The sequence below is a fragment of the Lissotriton vulgaris genome, chromosome 2_1 (genome assembly GCF_964263255.1).
Source record: "Lissotriton vulgaris chromosome 2_1, aLisVul1.2, whole genome shotgun sequence".
Taxonomy (NCBI): Eukaryota; Metazoa; Chordata; class Amphibia; order Caudata; family Salamandridae; genus Lissotriton; species Lissotriton vulgaris.
Genome location: NC_141687.1, coordinates 1,736,299,173 through 1,736,312,303, shown reverse-complemented (window position 1 = coordinate 1,736,312,303; position 13,131 = coordinate 1,736,299,173). Strand labels below are relative to the sequence as shown.

The 13,131-nt window shown below is 44.6% G+C and overlaps 1 protein-coding gene across 1 annotated transcript in view; it reads left to right on the top strand.

Annotated features, from left to right (window-relative positions):
* The first annotated feature begins 928 nt into the window (after nt 1-928).
* LOC147733208 (mucin-5B-like) overlaps nt 929-13,131 on the top strand; it is an 875,769-nt gene continuing 863,566 nt past the window's right edge. The window contains exon 1 of the mRNA XM_086957740.1: nt 929-1,046. Coding sequence (XP_086813866.1) covers nt 983-1,046 — 64 coding nt within the window. The 5' untranslated portion in view covers nt 929-982. The remainder of the gene's footprint in view (nt 1,047-13,131) is intronic.

Here is a 13,131-nt window from a genome sequence, read left to right as displayed (position 1 = left end):
AAAACTAAGATATCTGTGTTTGTTGTAGGAGAAATGGCCACATAAAATGCCGCAAAATTGCCGCTAAATTTCCATATTTGTGCCGCTAAATTTCCATTTTTGTGCCGCTAAATTTGCTAATCCATGCCGCTATATCCTGGGGCGTCTGTTTAATAAAGGACATTGCGAAAAAATTAGGTAATGACTTTAGCTATGTTTTAATAAGGAAATGTAAAAATATGACATGAAATGTAAACAGCAGAACAAAATGTTATTTTAATGATGTGTTTTCTGATATCAATGATCCAGTACGTCATGTTATCCCTAAACTACCTCAATACTATTAATATATTTGTTCTGAATTTGATGGTCGAAGACATTAACACTGCTCCTCTAAGTACTTTTCAAATCTATTTTTTTAAGAAATCTAGTGCATTTTATATATTCCTTGATTATAATGATCTTTATTAATTGGACAACAAAGATTGACTTACATATAAATTATTAATCACACAACCACTCTTATGATTAACCTTTTATGATATACGTGGCCCCATTAGTTTTTTTGGGGGGCCTCATTTCATCTGCCCCTGATCCCTCTCCCACCACACCCAATAACAAATGTGTCAAAATTCCAGTGTCCATGGGCCATTTACCACAGTCCTAGTGACGCTATTCGAGGTCAAGTCCAGGCAAACTGGTCAGGGGGATTCCAGTGGATGGCCGCCCTGCGAGTGCGTCTTCGGCCTCAGCGGTGAAAAAGCTGACGTCTTCCTCCGCCCTGCCCCGAGGCCAGCTCTGACGAAATCAGCACACCTACGCTACAAATTGCTCATACCCAACGTAAACTAATTGCCACCGAAGAGACACCTCCCCAAACTGTGCCACGCACTGTTCAGCCTAAAAAAAAGTTGGAGTATAAGAATGTGTGTAAGAAGGTCAGTCTTTGAAAATTCACCTCACTTTGAGAGGGAAGCCGTGGAGTCGGCTATCGCCAGAGACGATGGAAAAGGCTCTGTGGATCCTCCTCCTTGGCTTTACCTTGTGTGAATGCCAGCGGCAAATTGGTGAGTGATCCCACTGCTGCCAATGCGCTCTCAGATTCCACGTGTAGAGCCAGCCTATCAACGGTGGTCGTATTTTTATTCTGGGCGAGATAGTCGCAAAGCAGATTGTCCAGATTCAATGAATGTAGCGACAGGTATAGCGCAGGCGCCGGCGGTGACATTGCAGCGCAGGTGGAGACCTTGCCTAATGCAACACAAGGAGTAGCAGGTGGTGCGTAAATAGGGCAGTGACAAGTCCATCTCACGTAGTGACGGGTGCATCTCGGTAGAGAGGGGTGCATTTCAGGTTGAGGCAGGTGCACCTCATAAACACTAGTGCATATTAGATAGAGGTAGGTGAATATCAGGACAAGCCGGTGAAACTCGGGCGGACAGGTGCCGCGCAAGGAGAAAGAGGCGCATCTCAGTGAGCGACAGAGGCTTTTCAGGCTTTTCAGGCTAATTAAGGTGCAGCGCTGGTAGAAGACAGATGCATCTCAGGGAAAGGCATGCGCAGGTCAAATGTTAACTGGGGCTGCACGGTTAGTGACGGGATGGAGGGGTGGGGGAAGACGTCGTTTAAACAGTGATTGAAGCATCGCTGACCTGAAAAGGTGTAGCCCACCGCAAGCAGGAAGTGACAAGTGCACTTTAGCTAGTGGTGAGCATGGAAGAGAGAGGGTCACATTAAAGCGGGAGACTGGGTGCAGGACAAGAAGAGGGAGGGTACTATCTTTTAGCACACCAGAACAAACACTCCTGTCATAAAAGGACAGTTGCACTGACCTTTAACAAATCAGTGCACCCTTTAGGCACAGCACCTATGGGGCCGAATACGAGTTTGACTGGTGGTGGGACCGCCTGCTGCAGCACGGCTAAACCAGCGTGAGAACCGTCCAGCGTATAATGACCATTTCAGTCATTGGCGGGCGATTCCTTTGGCGTTCCCACTAGCCGCAATCCGTGCAGGTAAAATCGGTGGGGCCAGGTTGGGAGGGGGGGGGGGGGGGGGAAGAAGTAGGGGGGGGGGATTTTGAGTGAAAATAACATTGTTAATTTTCCCTCTGCATCGTCCTTCAAAATCCCCCCCACGCGGCCCCACCGCCCAACTGCTGTTAGTTGCATGGACCGCGTCTGGTTCCCATGGTTGTGCCTATAAAACCGCAATCTAAAAAACTGTTTCACCATCCATGCCTTTCTGGAACTTCTGTGCCTTCAGACAGAGGGGCACATGTTATGTCCCCCAAGTGCGTACACTGGGAGTGAGGCACAAGGGGGCCTTTGTTTCTTCTCCCTCAGGGTTTTTTTGGAGGAAGAACCACCATAAAAACTCAGTCTGAGAGGAAACTCATAATATGCTTGGCGTGACCATGGCGGTCCCCCCAAGCATATGGATGCCTCTGGACTGCCATGCCACCAGTAGCGGCTCCTGGAGGGAGTGCTGTGTGCCAGTGTGGCGGGGCAGGGGCAGGGCCAGGGGTAGTAAACTCCAGCCTACAGCCGATTGGAGTTAGGTAAAGAAATAAATAAATAAAATGAATTAAATTGCACATGCTCCAACGTCAAATGCGTTGCAGCGCGCGCAATTACATTTGTTTTATTTCTTTACCTAACTCCCAACTGCCGTATGCCGGAGTATACTATTCTCCACCCTGACCCTTCCCCGCCCGCCCCGCCCCGCCGCCCGCAGCACTCTCTCCAGGAGGCGCTACTGTATGCCACTGGCAGGGAACGGCAGTTCACTGAAGGAGACAGGGTCCCAGGGTGACACGACCACTATGGTCGTCATGTGGCAGTCGTAAGGCTGCCCCACCACGAGTGTAGCGGTCCGAGGACCGCCAGACTCGTATTTAGACCCTATGGGGCAGATTTATGAAGGTCTTGCGCCGCCGGTGCGTCATTTTTAACATGGGAAAAAGTGACACACCGGCGGCGCAAGTCCTTCATAAATCTGCCCCTATATATTTTGGTTCAGAAGTGTGGAATGTAGTTTTGATGTGGCAGCGCAGGGAGCGTCAGGTTGAAGGGCAGTAGTGAGAAGTGCTGCTCAGTTCGCGCCGTTGTCAAACAAGAAGTGACAGATAACGTTCAAGCAGGTTAGTGCCAACTATTGCAGAGGTATTTGCTCTTCAGCACATGCTTTTGCAATTTAACCAATAACAATATCTATTCAGTTTGTGCTCTATTACAAATCTAACAGGTTTTTCCCAAATGTAACCATCCCCGTCTGAATTACCAACATTGGCGGCATCAGTAAATGTTTGGACATTTTTGGGGCATTACACCAGACTGTTTCTGCGTCATAGGCGCAGATGTTTTCCACCAGATTTGTACCTCCAAAATATTACTAATTTCAATTTGCAGAAACTTCAGTCCTTGATACATATTTCTATCCTGATGTGACCTTCAACTCCCTCTATGTGGCTCTCTTGGGATTATCAGGAACACTCGTAAGGCCATCTTAAAAGTGAAGGGTGTGTGCATGTGTGGAAGGGGGAGCTGAAGGGACTTTTTTTTTAGGGCATGGGTACTCGCAAACAAGGGGACTAAAAATGTGCCTGTTGTGTGATCGAGGCTTGCAAATTGATAAGGCTGGTGAGTGGTGTAAAGTGGGCATAAGAGAAGCAAAGCATGCACATGTTAAGGCTGAATTGCTCATTATGAAGCAGGAATACCTGGGATCAATGCCGGCTTCCCCACTTGACCAAATTGTGTGTTCCTAGGCAATTGTTTTATTCCACTTTACTTTCTTTTTTATTACATATAAGCGGACCTCAAATAAACAACTTCAGGATTAGCAATGTACAAAATGTTCTCTTGCATTTTATTTGCTAAACTATACTTTTATCCATGTATAATAGGTACCGTGGTCAGTCAGAAGGTAAACATAACAACTGACTTGCCTCTTCAGTTCACTATTTGACAGGGTGGAGGGAAGCATGAAAACTTCTAAATTCATCTTGCAAACTATCACTTTAAAGAAAAAAAAATCTCAATGCCTTGATATAATCTAATGTACTAAGAAAAAACGCTTCTGCATGTTTATAAAAAGCACCTTTTGAATTTTGAAGAGAATATCAGATTTTTACAGTTACAACATGTCTTTAAAAAGGAAGGTGTTCCTAAATTCAAGTGGTACATGACACCTTAATTACTTCCTTTAACTTCAGTTAAACTGTAAGGTAATGTGTGCCCCTTTACTTAACATATTTCTCAAGGTTAGTGCTGAGTCAAGTAAACAGCAGCCCAGTGCTGCTGATCACCAAGGGCCCGCATGTAAAGGTCAGGAGGCATGCAGCCCTGGACTGAACTTTGAGTAAATTGATTTAATGTTTATAATAAATTCTCAAATCCCATTCGGCCACTGGCTTCTCAGTTGTGGGCCATCATGCAGTATAATGAAGTTTTTAGTTTTCAGAGAGCTCATATTTTCCACATCTGTGCATGAGTAATTCATCCAGTTCCGAGTATTTTCTATGCATTCTGGTATTGAAGGAATTCTGCTCAGGAATAGAACTATGCTTGGGACCATAGATTATTAGTATGTAGGAACGGAGTAACCATGCCACCTCAGTATCCGTGAGCCTGATTCTGACCAGCTATTAAGCCTCACTTGGCCTCCTAAAGCTAACGAACAATAATGTATTCAACTCAGATCTGTGACTGGGGGTGAGTGTCTGAAAAGTTTTAGCTCTCTGTCCATCATCTCCTTGTGTTGGATTTGTTCACCCTAAGTTGGCAGGCTATACCCAGACGTGGATCCCTTGCTCACTTAGCCACTGGATGCAAGCTAGCCTGGCTGATGAGGGCTGTTAGCCCGAAACCAGTCCCAGGATGCTTGATTCCGGTCCAGGGATGACATGGCTTGGCAGTTCGGGCTGGACTGTTCCCATGAGGCACAGGGTCAAGACTGATTTGCATATAGCTGTGTCTGAACTGGGGTGGCAAACTGAGCTAAAGAAAGATGATGGATTCAACCCAGATCTGTGACTAGGGGTGAGTGTCTGAAAAGTTACAGCACTCTATCCATAATCTCCTTGTGTTTGCTTTGTTTGCCCTAAGTTGGCAGGGTAAACCCAGACGTGCGTCCCTTGCTCACTTTGCCACTGGATTCAAGCTAACCTGGCTGATGAGGGCTGCTAGCCCGAAACCGATCCCAGAATGCTTGTTTCCGGTCCAGAGAGGACATGGCTTGTCAAATCGGGCTGGACTGTTCCAATGAGGCACAGGGTCAAGACTGATTTACATATAGCTGTGTCTGAACTGGGATGGCAAAGTGAGCTAAAGAATGATGATGGATTCAACCCAGATCTGTGACTGGGTGTGAGTGTCTGAAAAGTTTTAGCGCTCCGTCCATCATCTCCTTGTGTTGGCTTTGTTCACCCTAAGTTGTCAAGGTATACCCAGATGTGGGTCCCTAGCTCAATTTGCCACTGGATTCAAGCTAGCCTGGATGATGAGGGCTGTTAGCATAAAAACAGTCCCAGGATGCTTGTTTCCGGTTCATAGGAAGAAAAATAAAGGTTAGTTAAGAATTAGCAATTAAAAAAACTTAGAAATTCACTGAAAAAAACTAAGATTACAGGGACGCTATAGTTATAAGTAGAAAAAACAAAAATTAGAAATTCAGTGAAAAAAACAAATTTTACAAGGATGTTATAGTTATATTTAGATTGAAAAAACCTTCGAAATTCACTGAAAAAAATAAAGGTTACAGGGACGTTATAGTTAGGATTCTCCTCATACGACAATCCTATTACTGCCACCCCCAATCCAAAATACAGGTGATCACAGGACTGCGAAGAGAACAAGCCCCTCCGAAAACCCCCGGACCCCCGGCCACATGCACTATCTTCCCCACGGTCCCTCAAACGATAAAACACACAACAGAGACTTGCCCCACAAACTGCTTGCTCATAAACTGCAGATCAGCCACCAAGCATGCCACAGAGCTAGCAGAATCCATTATCACCCACGACATAGACATAGCATTCATCACTGAGACATGTCTAAATGACTCCTCATTTCCACTCATGGATACTCCTGTCGCCCTGGCTTTGTTATCACCAACAAAGATAGAAAAGATCAAAGAGGTGGAGGCATAGCCATCATCCAAAAAACAACATTTCCGTGACGGAAATAGACTCCTTCACCTACAACACCTTTGAGTGCCTAACTGCCAACATTAACACTAGCAACAACTAAAACACTCACCTGCCACCTCATTTACCACCCAACCAGGCAACACCCCCACATTCACCGAACACCTGTCTGACCTGATTGCCCACTGCGCACTCCGAGATTTGGACAACCTTATTCTGAGTGACCTCAATATTCACTGGAATGAAGAAAGTAACCTGCTAATCCAGAGCCTGAAGGAGCTGCTTCACAGCAACAACCTTACCTAACACTGCTTAGAGGAAACCCATAACAAAGGAGCAATCCTAGACGCCATTATTTTCCAGCATGAAACTGTCACGATAGACCGCATCCTGCCTGTGGACTGGTCCGACCACCACTTAATCCTTTTCCACCTCACTCAGCCTATCACACCTAAACCCCCCACCCAAGACCCTCCAAAATGGACTAGAAACTTCACCCAGATTAACATGACTGACCTAGAGGGAAGGGTTAACTCTCTCCTCACTGCCGCCACAGACAATCTATCCACAACAAAACTCACCGCCCACTACAACACAAACATGACATTCATTCTAGATCAAGTAGCCCCTTTAAAACTAACATCACCAACGAAAGAAGACAACTAAGAGCTACAGAAAGGCTATGGAGGAGCAACCCCTCCCCAAACCTACTCATACAACTCAAATCTGCCCGAAGGAAATACAAGAAAATATCTTTAGTGAAAAATCCACCTTCTGTGCCGCCCTGAACAACGCAAAAAACAGGCCCAATGAATTGTTCAAAATCATCAGACAACAACCCCCCGGAATCCTCCTTACAGGCCCCCAAAGACCTGTGTGAAAACTTAACCAACTTCTTCGAAGAGAAAATCACCAAGATTGAGCTCTCACTGGATATCAACATCAACCTCGTCTGCTTAAACCTGCCTCCAGTGACAGTAGATAGCTTACCCAAGTACCCCACAAAAACCTGGAAGTCCTTCAACCCCATCCCAGAATTTGAGATCCTCAAACTGTTCTCCACCTCCAAACCAGTCTCTCACGTTCTTGACCCGATTCCCACCGAACTGACCAAAAAACGGAGTCTCTCCATAGTTCCGCTCTGATGCAAGATCATTAACAGCTCCCTGAGAACCGGCATCATACCTGAATGCCTCAAAGTTGGCCAAGTCATGCCACTACTAAAAAAAAAAGGCCTCAACTCAAAGGAACTGAATAACTTCAGACCCATCTCCAATCTCCCCTCCTATCCAAAATCCTGGAAAAATGCGTCCTCCAGCAACTGACTCAGCACATGGATAACATCAACCTTCTTGACCCCCACCAATCGGGTTTCAGAAAAGGCTTCAGCACCGAGACCACGATCCTTAAAATCACAGACGACATCCACAAATCCCTCGATACCGACCAATGCTGCCTCCTCATCCTCATAGACCTATCAGCAGCCTTTGATACGGATGGTCACCAACTTCTCATCAAGGCTTTACAAGAAAGGGTAGGAGCTGATGAGGTGGTCATACACTGGTTCTCCTCCTTCTTACACAGCCGCTCACAGAGGATAACAATAAAAAACCTTTCCTCCGACCCACAGCCTGTCAAAACAGGGGCATCCCACAAGGTTCAGTGCTCTCACCTCAACTGTTCAACATTTACATGGAACCCCTCACCACCATACTCAAAAAAGCTAACATCCCTTTCTACCTTTAAGCAGATGGCACCCAAATCTATCTCGAAACCTCCTCCATTGATGACATTCACAGACTAAATGTCACTCTAAAAGAAATCCAACATTGGCTGTCGCTTAACCACTTAAAACTCAACCTACACAAAACTGAAATACTCCTAATTCCCAACAAAGAGGAATACCGTCATATTTCAGAATGGCTAAAAGTTCTGGACACTCTTAACGAGAATCACACTCTGACCCACTCTGTCAAATTATTAGGAATTACCCTAGACTCAAAACGTGACATGGCCAATCACATCAAGAACTCCACAAAGAGTGCCTTCATCAACCTGAAGTTACCTAAAAAAATAAAACCATTCATCCCAACAAACGACCTCAAGCAAGCCACCCAATCACTGGTGCTATCCAAACCCGACTATGGGAATGCCACCCTCACTGGTACATCTAAATCTCACCTCACCCCCTCCAACCTACTCTCAACGCAGCAGCTAGAATGGTCACTGGAACCATCCCACTGCACTCAGAGAACTAAAATGGCTCCCAATCGAACTGCGTGTCAGATACAGAACTGCCTGCCTCACACATAAAGCCCTGCACACAGGAAAACCCGAGTATTTGGCTGCCAAACTTGAGAGGGCTGGTCAGACAAGGAACCTCAGGAGCTCCAGCACCCTTCTACTCATCCCCATGAAAACACGCAAACAAAAAACTGCTGCACGGTCCTCTGCCGGAAACGCAACCAAAATCTGGAACGTCATCCCAGTCGGTGTCAGGACTATCCCTTCCTTCCCAAAATTGAAAAAAACCAACTTAAAGTCCTTTTCCTCAACCGCTCCTCCCCCCGAATGGATAGCCGCCAGCAAAACGCTATCCCCTGCTCGCCGTCTCTTCCTGACATTGCTGCTCTAAGACTTACCTCCTCCCTGCTATTTGGCCCACAGCTGCTCCTCCCCCCTCCTTAATTGGCTCAACCCCAAAACAATGTGCACTCTATGAGGTTTTCTCAGGACCCACACACTACCTGAATGCTGCTCAGCACACTTGGACTGCGGAACCTATATATGCTGAATACTGCTTATTGTATGATTCTTGCTAAAAAAACGGTTGTGAAGCGCTCCAATACCCTTGGGTCAGGCTTTGAGGTTATCTCAGGACCCATGTACTACCTCAATGCTGCTCAGCACACATGGACTGTCGAACTTATATGCTGAATACTTTTGATTGTATGAATCATGCTCAAAAAACTGTTGTGAAGCGCTACGATACCCTCGGGTCGGGCTAGCGCTAAATGAAAACTCCTTAATAAAATAAAATAAATAAAACTGGAAATTCAGCGGTTATAGTTACCTAAGATAGCTATAACTTATGCCCCTACATTGCACTGCTTATGACCTCCCTCCTCCGATACCCCTTTCCTACACCTTAGCTGGCACGTTCCCGGAGCCTTTGCCCCTTACTTACAACAGGAAGGCCCTGATTGCTGGCTTTTGCATGGAGGCCACACCAAACGTTGTTGATTCTCCTCCCTACTCTGTGCCCTCATCTTACAGACACCAAATGTGTCAGAAAGCTCTGGATAAACGCCAAGTCTCAATCTGATAGTGGCGCTACTTCACTAGGGGGCCCTGATTTTCTGACTGTATTAGGGAGTTGCTCCCCAGCTTCACCTTTGTGACATACAAGGGTCCTACGCGCCTCAATGAGGTTCCCACAGGCAAGCACCCAGGACCGCACCTAAGTTCCACATTCTTCACCACTAAACCCTTTACTGGCTTCTCTGACCGGCCACTGCCTCCCTCTGGCAACCATATTCACCCGGACCTCCTAGCAGGAGGGACACCACTGTTCATCCCTGAATAGGGCAATTTGAACTACTCATGGTTGACATCCCCCGCTATGCCCCAGTGCAAGACCACCAAGGATAACTTAGTGATTTCTATTTGGTACAAACCCACCACAACAACTATGAGCGACAAACCAGAGCCGCCTTCACAAGCTGCCACACCTTCCCTTAGCCCAACTATCACGCAAGACAACATGGAGCTGTTCCTAAGTGAAATTCATCAGGAAATAACTTCACTGAAAACTGTCCAGGCATTAATCACCCTTTCCTGCAGTGGTACTTGATCAACGGGCCTTCAAATCGATTTCAGGTTATAGAATTAACATGTTCAAATCCCAAGCACTTAATCTCACAGTCCCGAAAGACTGCCTCCCACACATACAGACCCTCGCACCATTTCAGTGGGCAACACCCTCCATCTCCTATCTAGGCCTTACCATCACTAACCTGGACGAGGGCCAACTGGCACTCTTGTCGCAGAGCAATTCTTGAAGACATCCAACGATGGTGCACTCTCTAGTTTTCCTGGTTGGGTTGCCTTAAGGTGGTTCATTTTTTATTTCATCACCAACATTGATTATATATATATTTCATGAGGTTTCTCCCACGGATGGATACAATAAATACCATACAATGTTACATAGCAAAATATCTGCAAGGAAATTGATAAACCAGTAATTTAAAAAGTAGCATTTTGTTATCATACTGGATTAAAAAAAAACTTTATACCAACATTCACAGTTATATAGTCAGCACCTATAGATCGGGGCCCAGATACATTTCCCTAATCTTGCTTTCTGGCCCTTTTTTTCATAACCCCCTTTTTTAGGTTGAAGATAGCTAGTAGCTTCCCTAATCATTGCTGAAATGTAGGGGCCAGCGGATCCAGCCAGCCTTAGATATGCAAATTCTGATAATAGCCATGGCCAGGAATTAAAAGTATTCATGTACACCAGTTAGTTCATTATTGCTAACCCCAATCAGCATTAGTTCCGGAGTGAAAGGTATCTTTACTTTCAGAGATTGGTCTAAAAACCTTTCTATTTCCCTTTTCAGGATTTCTAAGCGGGGGCTTCTGTACTGCTGCAGCGAGGGCAGGTGATCCCAAATGGCCCCCATTGAGCTATTTTAGCCGGGGTATAGTACACTAAGAAAATTGTCTTGTAGTGCTGTGCGTGTAATCGAGCCGAGCACTGAGTGGTTGTTGCATTCTGTTGTACATTTCATTCTGCCTTGTCCTTTCTCCTTGTTTTCCCTGTCTGGATCTGCTGCCTGGAATGTATGATGCGTGCCTGCATCTTGCATCCTGGGTTCCAGATTCCAGACCAACTGTATTACAAGACCTGTACCTGAACCTGTTATGATGTGCTGTGCTTCAACTCCTACTCTTGTATTAAAACCTTCATGAAAGTCTACTTTAATCTGCCTTGGATCTTTTTACTGGCGACGAGGTAAACCCTACCATTTCTGCCACCATCCTTGGAGCACAGGAGCAGAAAATTTTAATTCTTGAAACCACTTTACAAAGGAAGAAACCTGGGATACATCAACTTGTCCTTCTTGACAACACCAAATATTACTCCTACGTCGAAATTGCTACAAATTACGACATACCAGCGTTTTCCTGTTTATTTTAAACATTTCATGTCTTCAGCAAAAAAACGAAGACCACAAGTATCACAACTAAAAAGCATCGCTTCTACCTTCACAATCGGCGCATTTCCTGGCGTTTCCACCGCTTCTACTCCGGCGGATTGGTGAAGTATAAAACTAATTTTCTTCAATTTTGAAACGTTTTCGACATTTCTTCTTGCGCGAGGCTTTTACCAAGCTCGAGACTTCCTCTGTTTACACGCGCTGTGTCTTCTTCACGCGCTGTGTCATCATCACGCGCTGCGTGATCACGTAACACGTTCTTGTGTCATCACGCTGCACGCCTCAGCGCCATCTTTGTTTCCATAGCAACGGAGTATACACTCTCCGGTTGCGCTGAAGAACCGATGTCGATGTTCTCCTTAACGTTTCCACACGCCGGAAGGTAAAATAAGCTGCATTTACACGCCGGATGACAAAATAATAACTGAAGTAACTTTGTTATCGTTTTATTCTATATTCAAGTACTTTTTACCGTTTTTACATTCAGCATCTAACCAAAGGATATTTAGAGTATTCTCTCACTTGTGACTGCTATTTTACCATTTAAAAGGAATACTTTAAAACCCTTTTGACTCTTATGTACATTATCATTTTAAGATATTTTTTTTTATTAATTAAAAAAAATATATAAGAGCAAGCTACAATGCAGTTTGACCCACCCTCAAAATTTTTGCAAACCAAAGGAGATCCACCCATCCCTTGGACCAGATGGAAAGAGGAATTCTTTACCTACCTTAAAGCCATGGATGGCGAAAGAATGTCAGCAGAAAGAAAAAAAAACATTTTCTTACACTGTCTTGGCTCAGAAGGACAACTTGTCTTTAGAACTTTACCTCCTGTGAGATCAGGTGGTGATTCAAATGTTTATGATGAGGCTGTACACAGAATAGAGGGAAGGTTTAAACCAGTAACTAGTGTAGCCTTAAACAGGTTTAAATTTTATACCAGGGTACAAGATGAGAATGAGTGCTTTGATGATTTTTTAACTGCTTTACGTGCACTTTCTCTTCATTGCAATTTTGGTCTTATGACCGACGAAATGATTAGGGATCAAATTGTTGTGCATGTGAAAAGCAAGAAAGTACAAGAGCAGTTATGGATTTTAGGGGATCCTAGCTTAGAGACTGCCATTAGTACAGCTAAAGCATTAGAACAGTCCGACAAATGGATCAAATCTTTAGACAAAGCCCCTACTCAATCTACTCCGTCCATATCCACTGGTGAGGTTAGCACTGTGAATGTCAAAACTCAAAATTCCAACAAATATGAGGGCAAAGGTAAACAATTTTATTGTTTTAGGTGTGGAAGTCCGGATCATATAGCTTCTTTTCCACAGTGTCCTGCTCTGAATAGACAATGTAACAAGTGTAATCGCACTGGTCATTTTTCTAAATATTGCAAAACTTCTGTTAAACCTGTTAATGATTACAAGAAGTCTTCTTATAGTACTCCCAGACGTACTAATAGTAATGTATCTTATGTTGCGGAGAGAGAGGATAATAATCCGCTGGTTAGAGAGTCTGGTATTGTAATTTCTATACAGTCTTCATTCGACATGACATTAGCAGATACTTTACCTTCTCCAAAGAGTTCAGTGAAAATACTAGGCAAAACTCTGGAACTCATGGTGGACTCCTGTTCACCGTGGACCATAATCACTCATGATTACTGTGTAGAGTCATTTGGTAACCTAATTGATGTTAATTCTTTGTGTGAACCTGATATTGATGCCTATAATTTTGATACTTCCAAAATCAGCTTTATAGGTTTTAAAGAAGT